The sequence below is a fragment of the Mesoplodon bidens genome (genome assembly GCF_964165515.1).
Source record: "Mesoplodon bidens genome assembly, chromosome: 2".
NCBI lineage: Eukaryota > Metazoa > Chordata > Mammalia > Artiodactyla > Ziphiidae > Mesoplodon > Mesoplodon bidens.
Window position 1 is genome coordinate 176,752,287 of NC_138177.1, and position 15,553 is coordinate 176,767,839.

General features: G+C 38.1%; 1 protein-coding gene across 2 annotated transcripts in view; it reads right to left on the reverse strand.

Moving 5' to 3' along the window:
• The window catches only part of PRDM2 (PR/SET domain 2), a 107,406-nt gene that overhangs the window by 74,563 nt on the left and 17,290 nt on the right, over positions 1-15,553 (reverse strand). For both annotated transcript variants that reach the window (XM_081256028.1, XM_081256029.1), the window contains 2 exons: positions 14,354-14,457; positions 2,371-2,523 (listed from right to left, as the gene is read on the reverse strand). In XM_081256028.1, the coding sequence (XP_081112154.1) occupies positions 2,371-2,523; positions 14,354-14,457 (257 nt within the window). The remainder of the gene's footprint in view (positions 1-2,370; positions 2,524-14,353; positions 14,458-15,553) is intronic.

Below are 15,553 nucleotides of genomic sequence, written 5' to 3' on the forward strand. Positions count from 1 at the left end.
CCAGAGACCTTGTCTGTTCTGTTCACTACTACAGGAGAATACCTGGTACATAGTAGACACTCAGTATTTGCTCAACCAATAAATAGAGGAATGAATGGAGAGCAAGCTAACAATTAACCTTCAGGAATTTAAAACAGTTTTTAATCATATTACAAACAAAACCATGTGATTACCTAGATTATAGGTGAGAAGGTGATACAGAACATCACATGTAATTTATTTACAAAACCTAACCCACAGAAAGCTTAATCTAGGAGAATATAATCACAAGTAAGGAATCTGAAAGGCCATACATACTTGAGCAAACATCAAAGGTCAGTATTGGGGAAGGTCTGCAAAGATCAGAGCTATGTTACTTCCAACAAAGAAAGGTAAAAATAATAGTAGTAGTATAGCTAGTTAACACTTTGAGTACTTAGGTTAGACTAGGAACTCTTCACAGAATCTTACACATATTGGTTTGTTTAATTTTCACAACTGTATTATTAATTTTTACTATTACTTCCATTTTTACAGATGAGAAAACTAAGACAGAGGGTGTAACTTCTCATGGTCACACATCTCAAAGCCAAAATTTGCTCACAAGGCAGTCTGCTCCAGAGTCCCCAGCCCTAACCATGACACTACACTGCCTTGCCAAAAATAACAGCTATCATTTATGTAGCACTTACTAGGTGCTAGAAATCTACCCACAATCACCCATGATAACCATATGAGGTCAACCCTATAATTATCTGTATCTTACAAATAAGGAAACCGAGGCACAGGAAAGTGACTTGCCTAAAGTTACGCAGCTAGTAAAATCACAATGACTTGCCTTGGGTCACACAGCAAGCCAGGATTTAATCCAGGAGTCTGGCTCCAGAGTTCACTCCCAAACACTATTTCTCTCTTGCTTCTCAACGGTTCTCGGCTTTGCTATCAGAGATGAACACATCTTAACTTGAGGTCTGATGAAAGAACTGCCAAGTGCCCCAGTATCTCCCTGGGCTTCCTCTGCCCTGGAACCTCATTACTACTCCCTCAGGTGTCTCATATGCCTCCCCTCGCTGGTACTTCATCTCCACCAGAATTCTGCCTCACTGATTCAACCAGATGTAACTCTCACTTTAAATCAATTTGAGAACAGAATGAATTCTTGAATCAAATTTTGAATCCAATTTCAAACTCCAGTGTAACAAAATTGTACAGTAATGCCTGCCAGAAAATCATGCTATTACAATCCAGCAGAAAGGAGGTTATAGAGGTTTTAAATGAGGAAGTACCACAAAAGAAAATATTTCCTACAGGAATTGAAAGCAAGGACGTGGGTTTATATGAGGTAAAGGGCAATCCAACTGCCTAAAGATGACAGGGAAAAATACAAAGGAAAGTTAAACAGCTATAAGCTAAGTTAACTTCCAAAAGTCCTAGTGCTACACACAGGCAAAACTCAGCATGCTACGAAGCTGACCATCATCTTAAATGTTTGTTCATCAAGAGTTTTCACCTACATGGAGATAATTTTTTTCATGGACTGTCCCCCAGTCTATGACATTTTTAATGGAAGTAAGTGAATAAGGAAAAATCTGCCTTACAGCAACTTTAGCGAACATACCTATTCCAAAAAGCAAAAAGCAACACTCATCTATCTTTAGAGCCTCAAGACTCTGCCTTAGAGAACATTTCCCTGCAGGATGAGTGCAGATTTGCCTTCCAGGAGAACATAAAAACGAGGGAGACAGATGTGGGCTTGCTTGTTGCAGATATAACAACGCTTCCTAATTCTAACTTCCCTGAATGTACTCGGTGACCTCTGACCTCACCACAAACTCTAAAAAATGATTTTCCTCTTCTTTACATTACTTGTTGATTTTCCTCAACAATTAACGTCTCCAAATAAAAATTTAGCAGAAGTAAGAAACATGTTCTGTGTAATTTCCATTCTGAATAAAATTTAGGGAAAAGAAAAGGTAATCCAAAGCTACACTATACTGAAGACTAAGAATGTGTTTTCAGTTAACACAGAACCGCCAGAGCTATCGAGAGTTTCTTACAGTTAGATAAATTGGCCAGTCAGACAGTTCCCAATGCATCTGTATCTTAAGAGGGAAGTAGCTGCCACATGCTTAACTCATCAGTATCTATAAAGATGCCGTATGTAATTACTTAACACGACCTTCCTGCTTTAGTGCCCTTCCTCACACGAAGCAGTGGCAACTGTATATTTAAAACACAGACCTTTCACTGTGTCGAAGAACCACTTTCAAATAGAACCCTTTCAAGGTCTGCAAAGTCACTCCCCATGGTCACGACTGAGGACAGCGTTTGCAGAAACGCGTGCAGAGTAACGCATGCGGAGTACCGGCAGGCTAATTCTAACACTCTTACCTTTAAAGTTTTATAGTAAATGGCCCTGTTGATTTCCAGTGGAAATAAATTTTGCTCTTCTCCTGAGCAAGCCCAATTCACATAGCGCAGCCAGTTCCCCTTCTCTGGATCGGTGGCATCAATGCACATCCACCCCAAATTTGGGTAATAGACCTTGGGAGGGGGAAAAACACATTTTGTTAAAATAAAATATCGTTTAAAGGTTTCCATTTTCAACTTCTAAGACAGTTCTTGCTCATTATACGCAAATACTCTATAAAGCGTTTCACGGAAACAAAATAAATAAGCAACAGAAAAAAGGAAAATAAAGATGAAAACTGAGATCCAAAATTGAATAATCCTCACTAGTTATTTTTCTATTTGGGTGTAATTTTTTTTCTCCTAAACTTCAAGTGCTATAAGGAAATGTGCTTGATGATCTCCAAATGCTTCGCAAATACGTACACAAAGACGAGTGACAGCGCTGCTCCCTCCAGGGTAACAGAGGAAGAGGGAGCCCGCAGCGGTGCTCCACAGCACCCGCATGCCCTGAGCTTTCTGGGCTGTTCTGCAAGTCGACTGTGGAGGCCCAGTCCTGCTGGGGTTCACAGCTCAGCAGGTGCCTTTACTGCAGGGCTGACAGAAACTTCAGTAAGTGAACATGCAGTGTGAACCTCCACGTGGGTGACAGGGTATGATGCTTTTGCAAACTCCGCTGACCTTAAAACCTTCTCTATCCAGAGCAGGGAATATCGGTGTCCTTCCGAAACAAGACCAAAAAGCCGACCCCTCTTTGAGGAGTCAGATCAACTCTACTCTTGCAAGAAGCTTCCCCTGATCATCCTCTCTCAGTCAATTCCTCCTCCCAGATGCTTCCAGCATTCATTCCTTCATCTTAAACACAATCTACTGAGCAGCTATTTTTAACTTTCTTTGTATATACATACATAGATTTATCTAGGTTTTACTTCCCCAAAATTAGACTGCAAAACACTTGATCAGGCACTGAAATAGAACTGCAGAATTAACTGGTGACAGTCCTGTCAAAAACATAGCAAAAGGAATGAGTCTTTTACTTTCGCTTTTGGAAGAAAGGAGAGGATCTTGATGCTTCTGTTTCTTCCCTACACATACACAACCAAGACTCCCACCACTCATTTCTTCTTTTCTCTCCTACCCACATTAAACACTGTTGTTTGCTGCAGCTTCCCTGCAGGAACAAAGCCCCCACTCTCGGCTCCTCTGGGCATGACTGTGTCTCCCAGCCTGTGACTGCCAGGGCAGTGCCCACCTTCCTAGCCACGAACCACACTTTCTTCCTGCTGCGAGTTAGATATCTGACATAATGCTACATGCTTTCTGTATTATCTCATTTAACCTTATGCATCAAGTTCATTATTATCCCTTTTTGTAACGTGGAAATTAAGGATCAAAGATTAAATGCCTTTCCCAAAGTCACTCACTTAATCAGTAGTAAAGATGGGCTTAATCCCAGCTCTGCTTGACCTCTACTTAACAGTGCCTTCCTTGACCACCCTAGCTAAAGCTGCGAATCCTTCGCTGCCCATCAGCACCTCCAGTCATCTCCCCGATTTATTTTTCTTCATGGTACTTGTGCTCTTTTAAAGTGTGGGATCATCTACTTACTTACTTATTTAGTGACTATCTCCCCACACCAGAGTATTAGCTCCGTGAGAAGACATTTCCGTCTTTTCATTCACTGCAGTAACTCCAAAACCCTGACCAGTGCCTGGCAGAGAGTAGGCTCTCAATAAATAACTATGAAATTAATGACATGATATACGAACATATAACTGTCATCATTTAATGAGCATCTACTATGTGACAGGTGCCATGCTAGAAAGTGCTTTGCGGTTACTCTGTTTAGTCACCACGAAGTGTCAATATTTTCACTATCCCATAAGTACCCACAGTGAGTTTATTCAAAAACTGGTTGTTTACTAAAACACCTATCTGCACCATTCTAAAAAGAGGTTATCCATGTCACACTTGAGTCCTTTTCAAACTGTCACACTCACCCTCAGCTTGTACACATGCAAGCACACGCAGACACGCTCCTCTCCCTTTAAAATAAAGCGAAAGTGCAGCCCCACATGGTATGTTAGGAGGAGACAGAATCACAGTACAAAATTTAAACTTTCCACACCAAAATAACTTAAGCTACTTTACATTAAAATGTTTAAGAGATATTTTTGCCCTGTTTGCCAGCATGATAAAATAAGGAAAATGGAGTAGTCAGTTGGTCTTTTAACAGTGTCAGTCCATATTAGTTACTTTTTATTAACTTAGGAATAAAAAGTCTTGTTTGGATTTATCACCATAGATAGCAGAGTCCCACTCACTCCCCACGCATATACTGACACAGCTACAGACAAACGCAGAGATGGTGCTGGAAAATCCCACACAGTTAAAGGCAGCTGGAGAGAGGCATCAAGTCTATAGGCCAGCTGGAGAACAGTAACAAGGCTGTGCTGAAATTTCCTGGCTCCCAGGTCAATAAAGACCTTTGCAAAGAGCAAGGTGTTCCACTTGAGTGAAGTATTTATGTACAGCTCGTTTTGTTACAAAAGAGACTAAGGCATCTACTAAGTCATGCTTAAACTAAAATACTTAGTTTTATATAAAAAGATGAACAATTCAATTTTTTTACAATGTGCAAACAAGTAATTCACAAAGGAATACCCATGGCCAAAACCTCGCAGAAAAAAAATTAAATTTACCTAATAATCAAAATAACTCCAAATTAAGTAATGTTTTTACCTGTCAAACTGGTAAAAATTGTTTTTTAAAGGGGAAAAAAAAAAACAGGATTAGAAAGCAAGACATTCCCCCAAAATGCTAATCAGAGAATAAATTGGTTTAATTTTTTCTGGAGGGAATTAAGAAATATTGACCAAAGAACTTTAAAATGTACACACACTTTAACCAGCATATACACCTGTAAGAATTTATTCTCATGAGATGACCGGGCAATCATCACGATGTATGTACGAAGGTGTTCACAGCAGCGTGGTTTACTACAGACTGTTTCTAATTCATTGCTAAATGGAGACCACCACAGATTAGCTCAGTATGACAATCCAGGCATATAGTGGAATACTAAGCAGACCTTAAAAAATACTGTTGTATGAATGACTGACTCAAGTGGAAACCTGTATTTTCTGGTATCTTTGTACTCCTTAAGAATTTTTTCAGTAAATACACATTATCTCTATAATTAGGAGAAAACAAAGATAACCAGAAGTTGTGGAAATATATTTATCAGTACAAAAGTCATAATACACTGATGATTGAACAAAGCCATTTATATAAAGTATGGCTTAGATGATACCATTATTGTTTTAAACATATTAATACATGAAGAGAAAAATAACCTGAAACTTAAATACGTGACTATGTTAATAATGGTTTTCTCGGAGACGTGGGATTATTCGTAATTTTTATTTTCTTCTGCCCATCTGAATTGTCTACCTTTCCTCCACTGATTTAGTATAATCTCTAAGTAAAAAAAGGGAAGTAGGTGGGGAGAATGAATGAAAACCCAAGTCTGAAGAAAGGCAGCCAAGATCTGCTGAATGCTAGGCTCACAGCCCCCATCCTCTTCCCATCATCATCATCACACATACAAAGTTCTTTAAAAATATGTAGCTTTCTCACTTTTATTGAGAGTCAAACCTTGTAATTAGGAACTGGGATGAAAGCGTGTTTTCATACAATTCCTACCTCAGTTGGTCAAACTTTGGTTTCCAGTCAGAATTAACTTCAGTGACTGACACAAAGGACCTATCTTTTAAAATGTGACAGAATTTTGCTTAATGTAAGTACAAATTACTAGACGGCACACGTACCGTAACACCACGAGGCTCGGGTAGTGGAAAGACAGGGAGAATCAGAATCCCTTCCTTTCGGGCAGAGACAATGCAAAGGCAGGTAAAACTCCCAGCCCAGCTCAAACTCAACAATGATGCATAACAAGTCTATTTCCAAATCTTGAAAATGACTAAGAAATACTCAGCTGACTTGATCCCAAGGAGAAATACTTCCATATAATCAATAATTTTTCCCCTATAAACAGTCCCTTTTAACAAAGCAAGGGTACCTGATTATGTACTATTATAAAACAATTTTTACAAGTTAACTTTCAAATGGAAATTCCCTGTTTGGAGAGGAAGAATTGAAGGAACGGAAGCACCTCTATGCCAAGCACTGGGCTAGATGCTCCACGTGTTATTTTATTTAACCTCTATAAGAACCCTATGACATATTATTAAGTCCCTTTTATACGTGAGGACACTAGGGAAAGATGATAACTTGACTAGAACTCTGAAGTCACTGAGAGTCAGAGCCAGGATTCAAACCTGGTTCCCGCATTTACTGCTCCATTTCTGTTTTTCTCTCTTTCCAACCCCCTCCTCCCATCCTTAACCGCCCCTAGGTCATCCAGGCCTAACCTCCTTTCCCCCACTACCACTAAACAAAGACTAGGTATTAACTCACTGTCAAACAGAATGTAATTTTCACACCACCCAATTTCAATTCAATTTAATCCAATCATTTCAAAAGGCCTAAAAATAATCTAAATTCACATTTTATTAGCACACACTCCAATTTAAAAGCACATTCAAAATGATATCCTCCTGACAGACAGAGAAAGGTCTGTACAGAACCAAACTGTTAAACACAGTTATTATTACCTCATGGGTTGGGGGTGAGGGTCTTAACTGATCATTTACTTGTTATAATATACATGTATTAATTCAAATTTGAAAATTTAAAAAAAAAACCTCATTCAATTAACATGAATGTATCATCATTCCAACCCTCAACTGTTTGCCTGAGGTCCTTACCCACTCTCAACTTGCAGTAACCAACCTTCTTTAACAGAAATCACTCCCAGGAATTAAGGCAGAGCAGTGAAGACACCTCCTCACGCTGAGCTAAGTCTTTTACTCATCCAAACCAGTCCCGCCACAGTTAGACTCTTCAGAAATAAAGCCTTCCGTTGGCTGTTCTCTGGACTTGCCCCTCCACCTGTATGTAGCCTAGAGCTCTAACACACTGTTGATGGACACAGAACCTCTCCTGGAGGTCCAAGCTCCATTCCAGTGGCTCTGGTTTGTCATACTGTCTGAGGTCCCTTCTCATCTCTTTTCTCTGGGGATCTAGCTTGTTGAATTTCCAACATTATGATCATTTTCCACCTTCCCTGTCTGTCCCTGGAAGACAGACAACATCTAATTATATTTCCATGTGTTTAGACTGACAAAAGGAGTAAAGGGGAGACAGAAGGTTCACATCTCCACTAGCCGCCCAACCTGTATGGCATTTACCTCCAATGCATTTCCGTAAGTAAATAATAACTCAGTGTGCATTCAGAAGTCAATTCCAGGACTTCCCCCCACACAGTACTCTAACTTCTTGGTTCAAATTATAGCTCATACTCTAACATTAGAAGAGAATGAAATTCTAAGCAAAAAATAAAGATCAGTAATCTTTAAATATGCAACCATTTTTTTTTTAAAGTGTCTTTATCCTCTACATGATCATTCAAGAGTTTCTCTTTGATGTTCAGGTTCAACTAATATTTACTTATTAGCCAGAGTCATCCATATCAAGTATTTTCATATACATGATCTCATTTGTAGCCAAACAAATCTATGAGGAGCTTGTTATCCTCATTTAAAAGTAAGGATAAAGGAAAAAGAAAAAGGATAACCTTTTGGAATAAGAGCATTTCAAGGAAAACACTTAATAAAAATTATGTCTTTATAAGATATAAAGAATTGTATTAACACTGCTACCTAGAAAACACTACACCTTCTTGGTCTGTTCACATTCCATTTGTTTTTGAGTTCCAGAATTAGACACCCAGAGGGCTTGTTAAGGACCATAAGACACCACCCTACAGAAGTAACTTTCCAAGAGCTATAGACAAAAATGGATCTTTGGTAGATTGCTTTAGAAAACCAGGGCTTCTTTTAAGAGCTATTCAAAGGCATCACTGTATCTGAAATATTCTGAAGATTCTAGAATAAGGGAAATAAAAAATCTAATAGGTGGTAGCACATTTTACTACAATAAGCCAACCTATAGGTGATTCTAAAATATAAATTTAAAAACTAAACAGCTGGGCCTCTCAAACCTGCAAAGCCCAGTCCCAGAGCCATCATTACCAAAACCCCACACTGCCTGACCCTTGACCCTCATTTGAAACTACTTTGAGTAAGTTTCATACCTACGACCACACAAATATTTCTGGAAACCCGCACAACAGATGCTCAATAAATGTTGACAGGTTCAAAGTAGGCCCCCAATCAACCTCCACAGGATGAATGAAATAACTCATTCTTAAATTAGAAATTCTAACTCTGGATGACGGATGTTTAAAAATTCCATGTAACCCTAGAAATCATGTAAAAAATTTTGTGTATAATGTGCATTTGTATATTTTCTGGGGAGATTTTCAAAAGGGTCCACAACACAAAAAAGAGTAATAATCTCTAGGCTCTGTTGGTGGGAAGAGCACTGAGTAGGCAACCGAGAAACCTGGGCTCTAGACCTAACTCCAAAACCGACAGTTTCAGACATTAAGCAGGTCATCTGCACTCATCTCAGATTTCTCATCTGTGGAAAGATTTAGGGTGTTTCTAGTATTCTTTTATTCCACAAACAAAAATCCCCATGGGGTACTGTCAGTAGTCCATACAATACCACAAATGTTATATGGCAAGCTCAGTGCTCCAGAATTGAGGACAGTGCCCAGCACATGGTAAGAGCTTATTAACAAAGAGGGGTTAAATAAGTAAATAAATAAACTCTCAAAGAGAATTTTTTTCTTGCACCATACCAAGCTGCCAATCTAAGTACAAGTTAACTCATTCAAAAAGGTCGCTTAATTCTCTGCACTTCAACGTCCTCACCCTCCTGAAGTTCCTGAGAGAAATATGATTGGTATAGCAGTTTCTGTGACAATGAAATCTATGGCTAGCCCACTTTTAAGTACCAAGTTCCAAATCTTTGCACTCCTATTAACCACACAGCTTCCCAGTAAACCTAAGACCCCAGACATCACCACACTCACTCCCACTGCTTCTCTTTTTCACACACAGAGACCAGGGCTCAGCAAACTTTCTGTAAAGGGCCAGAAAATATTTTCAGTTTTACAAGCCATATGGTCTCTGTCACAACTGCTCAACTTGGCCACTGTAGGGCAAAAGCAGCCACAGGTAATATGTAAACAAATGAATGTTCTGTGTTCCAACAAAACTTTATTAATGAACTGAAGTTTAAATTTCATATAATTTTCATATGTCACAAAACATTTGATCTTTGTTTAAAATTACTTGAAAGCGTAAAGTCCATTCTTAGCTCTCGGACTGTGAAAAAACAGGTGGCAGGTTGGATTTCCCTAGTGCTCCAGGTCTTTTACTAGCATGCTAGGCATCGTTGAGAGGCTGGAAAGGAGCAGTAAGGGCTGAGTGGTACTTTCTGAAAAAAGGTTCTGTAGAATCAGCTGGTTGACTTCTCTGGTCTCATATCTTCTTGCCTCCATTTTTTAATTAGAAATAATTTGAAATTAGAAGAATTGAGATAGTAAAGATCATGAAATGTACTTGTTAATATCTGATCATAACAGTGCTGAATGATAAAAAGTTTGTTTTCACTTCTGAAAAAAATTATATTAAAGTCTTCTCATTATAGAGAAATAAATTCTCTATCAATTTCAGTTGAAATGCAATTCTACTTCTTCCCTCCATCCACCTGACTCAAAATTTGTTGCCTAAATGAATAACATGCAAATGCAAGCAGTGAACTATCAGTTTTCATCTATTAAGAATGGGGGGAAGAAACTATTAAAAACATTAACAGTACTGGTTTTAAAGAGTTAGGAAGGGACTTCCCCAGGAGTCCAGTGGTTAGGACTCCACGCTTCCACTGAAGGGGGCACAGGTTCAATCCCTGGTCGGGGAACTAAAATCCCACATGCCGTCTGGCACGGCCAAAAAACAAAACAAAAAAAACTAGGAAGGAATATTTACTCTTGGTAGCTATGTAAATTAGTACAATCCTTTTGGAGGCCTGTTAGGAACATTTACCAAAAATTAAAATGTACATAACTTTTGATTTAACTATTATACTTCTAGGAATTTATCTTAAGAAGATAACCAGACAAGTGAACAAAAATGTATATACAGTGAGTTTCATACTTTGAAGAATTGTTTTTATTTTTAATTTTATTGAAATATAGTTGATTTACAATGTTGTATTTTCTGCTGTACAGCAAAGTGATCCAGTTATACATATCTATGTATTCTTTTTCATATTCTTTTCTCTTATGGTTTATCACAGTATACTGAATATAGTTCCCTGCGCTTTACAGTAGGACCTTGTTGTTTATCCATTCTATACTAGCATCTGCTAATCCCAAACTCCCAATCCTTCCCTCCCGAAGAATTGTTAATATCATGAAAAGATTAAAACTACTTAAATGTCCACTGGTTAAACAGTGGAAGGATACAATGGAATTCTAGGTACTATATAAGAAATAATGATGTAGATAAGCATTTGACATGGACACATCCATAACATATTAAGAGAAAAAAGCACATTACAAAATTGCATACATATACTGCTTGATCTCAACTGTATGAAATGTCTATATATGGTGTTTGTATACATACCAGTGTGTGTGAGAGAAAAAAAAACAGAGAGGACAGAGAAGCAGAACTAAAAGAATGCACACCATGATGTTCACTGGTGATTTTTACTGTCTTGTTTATAGTTTTCTGTATGGTTTATATTATTTTACAGTTGAGCATGTATTACCTTTATAATTTAAAAAGGACTTATTAGAAGGTACAACACCAAAAGTGCACCATAATATAAACCATGGACTCTGGGTGATAATGGTGTGTCAACTGTAACAAATGTCCCACTCTGGTAGAAATGTGCATAGTGAGGAAGCTGTGTCTGTAGGGCTCATGGGGGAGATTTCAAAACTCTTTGTACTTTCTGCTCAATTTTCCTATGAACCTTAAACTCTCTAAAAAGTAAAGACTGGGCTTCCCTGGTGGCGCAGTGGTTGAGAGTCCGCCTGCCGATGCAGGGGACATGGGTTCGTGCCCCGGTCCGGGAGGATCCCACATGCCGTGGAGCGGCTGGGCCCGTGAGCCATGGCCGCTGAGCCTGCGCATCCGGAGCCTGTGCTCCGCAACGGGAGAGGCCACAACAGTGAGAGGGCCGCGTACCGCAAAAAAAAATAAATAAAGGCTAATTTTTTTTTAAAAAGACTTATTAAAACATGCAAACAATTCAAAAGTTCTGTTCATCAGAAGCAAGTTTAGCCCCATGGAAGTGAACGTGAAGGGCTTTTACCAGAAGTGGCTTTAGAATACTGCACATTGCTCGGGGTGTGTGTGCGCGTTTTTGTTTTTTTGTGCTTTTGTGTTTTTTTCAGGGGGAGGGGAGTCGAGAGCAGTATTACGTGAAGTCCAGCCTTCAGCCTGCCAGCAATTCCCCACCGGGAACTGACCAAAGAGTGCCCTCCTCTTTCCAGAACCTGACTGTTTTGTGCATTCACCCTGAGGATACTCTACTGTTTCTCTCATTAGTTTTGATTTAATAGAATGCTTTCAGTGAAAACTTAGAGGACTTCAGACTGTGTTAGATAATAAGGGGCTCAAGAAAAGCAATTTAACACTTTCTTTCAGATTAGCTTTAAAATGGAGTTTTAGCTGAGGCAAAAGACCAGTGCGCAAAAAGATAAACTGGCCTTAAGGGGCTTTAATGGGAAGAACAAATGCCAAGATGAGATTTTAATGATAAGCAGTTTCCGTTACATTAATTGGGGGCACTCCGTTGCAACTCTGAAGATAAGACCAAGGTTGGAATAAGTTAATGGGGAAACACTAAATTTTACCTGGATTTTTATTTTCTTCTTTATAAGAAATATGTACATTATAATTTACGCTTCCTATACTTTGCCAAATACATACCTCCACATGTGTATGTCATATTCTACTTTTATTTTAACATAGCAAAAGGCTTAAAGGTTTCTGCATGGAATATATACCTCAGAGTTGAAACTATCCGAATGACAGCCAGATTTTTTTTTTTAATTGCAGGGAGGAAAAGCCAGCCTTGACAAGAACTAAATGTTTAAACCTGACTAACAAGAACTGGCAATGTCATAAGGATTCCCAAACTGTGGCAGTACATAAGTAGAAGCATCTTAAATTAACAGTGGGATGCTAACAAGTTTATAGGAAAAATCGAATCTCTAATACATCATGGCTCCAAATTATAATTTTCACCAAGCTACTATGAATTCATACTCTGTATGAATTTCAATACAAATGAAGCTTAATTTACAAAAGGCACTGTTAATAATTTATATAATATGCCCAACAATATCAAATTGTTATGCCGAGTACAACAGGTACCATAAACTTAGGTTTACTATTAATGACATTTTTTCAACCTTAGATACACACAGAACTAGAGTAAGCATTTCCTGGTTCCCTGACACATCCTAACTAGGATTAACGCTAACCTGGTAGAGCGTATTTGTTGGTTTCACTTGGGAAACTCCTAAAATTAAAAATGCTGTTTATTTGGGAACATAATTTTGTGGTCAAGACAATTTTAAGCGTTCAGGCATTATCCTGAGTAATTTTTTTTTGGCTGGGCAGTTTTTCTACAAATACAGCACCGTTTTCACTCAAAAGTTGTGAAATAACACAAAGTAATCACTCCCTTGGTAAATGGTCATTTCCTAAGACTCCTTGGGTTAACTGTCACTAGATTTATTATAAGGGATTCAAAGAAACTCTCAAAATTACTTAGAGAAACCGTCAGAATTTTCAAGGCAAGAAACACTGTTCATAGCACTGAGAAAAATAGCAACATACCTCCAACGGACAAATGCCACAGAACTTCTTGATGGAAAGTATCCAGACATTTCCTAGGCGTATTTTATTTTTAGACTTTTATATGTTTACATATGAAACAGATGTGATTCAATCTAAGACAATCTGAAAGAAATGCTTTTCCTTACAATCAAAAAATTTCACTTGCTTTAAAAAGGAGTCACACCATTGAGTCCTACAAGAACATGAGGAGCTTCCCGAGGGCACCTGATCTGAATTAAATTCAACAGAAATGCTGAATTCACAGGCAACTCTCCAGGAAACAATAACAAGATATTTTATCTTTACAGCTTTCTTAATGAGATTATTTTTTATTCTCCCCACTTTTAAATTGCGGGTTTTAGGGCCCAGAGGTTAAGTGCCCTGCCCAAAGTTACAAAGGCGGGATGTGAACCCAGGCAAGCCAATGAAACATTTTTAACTGCCGCACTGCCAGGCAGGAGACGTGGGTTCTGGTTCTGCACTGACAACACTCTCAACACGTGGGCCCCACAAGGAGGAGTTGCTCCCTCTGCTCTGGATGGCTTCCCTGAGTACGGAGTGTGCGAACACTCCCTCTCTCCTAGGACTGTTGTGAGAACGTGAAATGAACAGAATGAAAGCCTTTCTAAAAGTCCAAAGCACTATATAAGTATACCGCGTGCTAATTATGTCCAACTCTGAATGTTCCAGCAACACAGAGATTAGTTTCTAAAATACGGAGAAGACCCTAACAACGCTGTATTTGTGGCCACCTTGGAGTGTCTTTTACGGTATCTGTCTGCAAGCCTGTAAAGTGGCAGACCAAAGTCCTGGCTGCAAAGTCCTGAACAAGGCAAATAAAGGGTCGATTTGACATTTATTGTTGAGGACAGCCAAGCACTTTCAAAATACAAATGTAAAATCAGTCTGTATCTAAGGAAACACATTTTCTCTCTAACAAAAATATTCTTGATTTTAAAGAACATATTAAGATGATTATTTTAATTTCAGAATGTCAAATCCTAAGAGAATAGAATGATATCTTAAAAAATGTACATAACTCTGATAAACAAAGGACCAGAATTATTTCTTACCTCCCACATGTATACATTATTCTTAACCTGAGATCTTTTTTTCTTATCACCAACAAATGGCCCAAACTTTTTGCCTTTTAAAATTGGCTTAGTGGCCCAGACACCTAGAAAATAAAACCAATATTTTCATAATGTACTGTGGTTATTTTAAAGACTAAAGCATTAAAAGCAATTCAGTTTCACAAAATACTTAAAAGGCTAGATAGCCTAAAAGCAAGACAATGTTAAATTAATCGAGATCACGCAAAATCAAATTAAATCAAGTATTCAATGGGGATATTTATTTTTCTTCTTTATATTCTTCCGTATTTTCCTAATAGCCTGCAAAGAACCTATACTGTTTTATAAGTAGGAGAGATTATTTTATATTTGCCTGTTTTTAATTTTTACATGTAAAACTACCCAGACAGCATAATCACAAACACTTGGAGGAGGGCAAAGTCACAACAATTAAAAGAGAAAAAAATATTGGAATGTAATAAAACTACAAATAAATTTTACGTTCTTCTTTCTACTTTTCTACAGATTTCAAGTTGTCCCCAATGAACATAAGTTGCTTTTATAAAGGGTTAGAAACATAGTTTCGAATAAATATTTTTGAAGTTTGTTTGCTCAAAGTGGAAAACGCTCTCCTCTCTCTGTTTCCTGAAAACTTGAACAACTCACTTTTCAGATTTTCAAGCAACTCAGATTTATGCTGCTTTGTGGTATTCTCAGGGGTACTTCTATTTTCTCCACACTGACCATAAGGCAAACAAACAAGATGCAGAAGCAGTGGATAAAATGGCAGGAGATGCCCTGGAGTCAAGGGAACCAGTGCCAGGGTGACTCTTACTGTGAACAGGTTCCGTCACCTTCTGGCCTCAGGTACCTCACCTACAGATGGAGGCTGTGGTCTCAGCCAGTCCTGCCCAGCTACAATGAACTAATTCCACTGCTTATAAGTCTGCTATGAATCCCATTTGTTACCCCAGCTAATAATTAATTAATGGAGATATAAAATCAACTACTTTCATGAATAATACAATATAAATGCTCAAATTACTCAATGAATAATTTTCAATGAGAATTAGGAAAATGATTTATTAGAAATTTATTCACACACATATACACATAAACTGCAATATCAGAAGTACATTTTTAAAAACAGAAAACAGGACAGAAACATGATACATTCCAAGATTGTACTTTGACTAATTT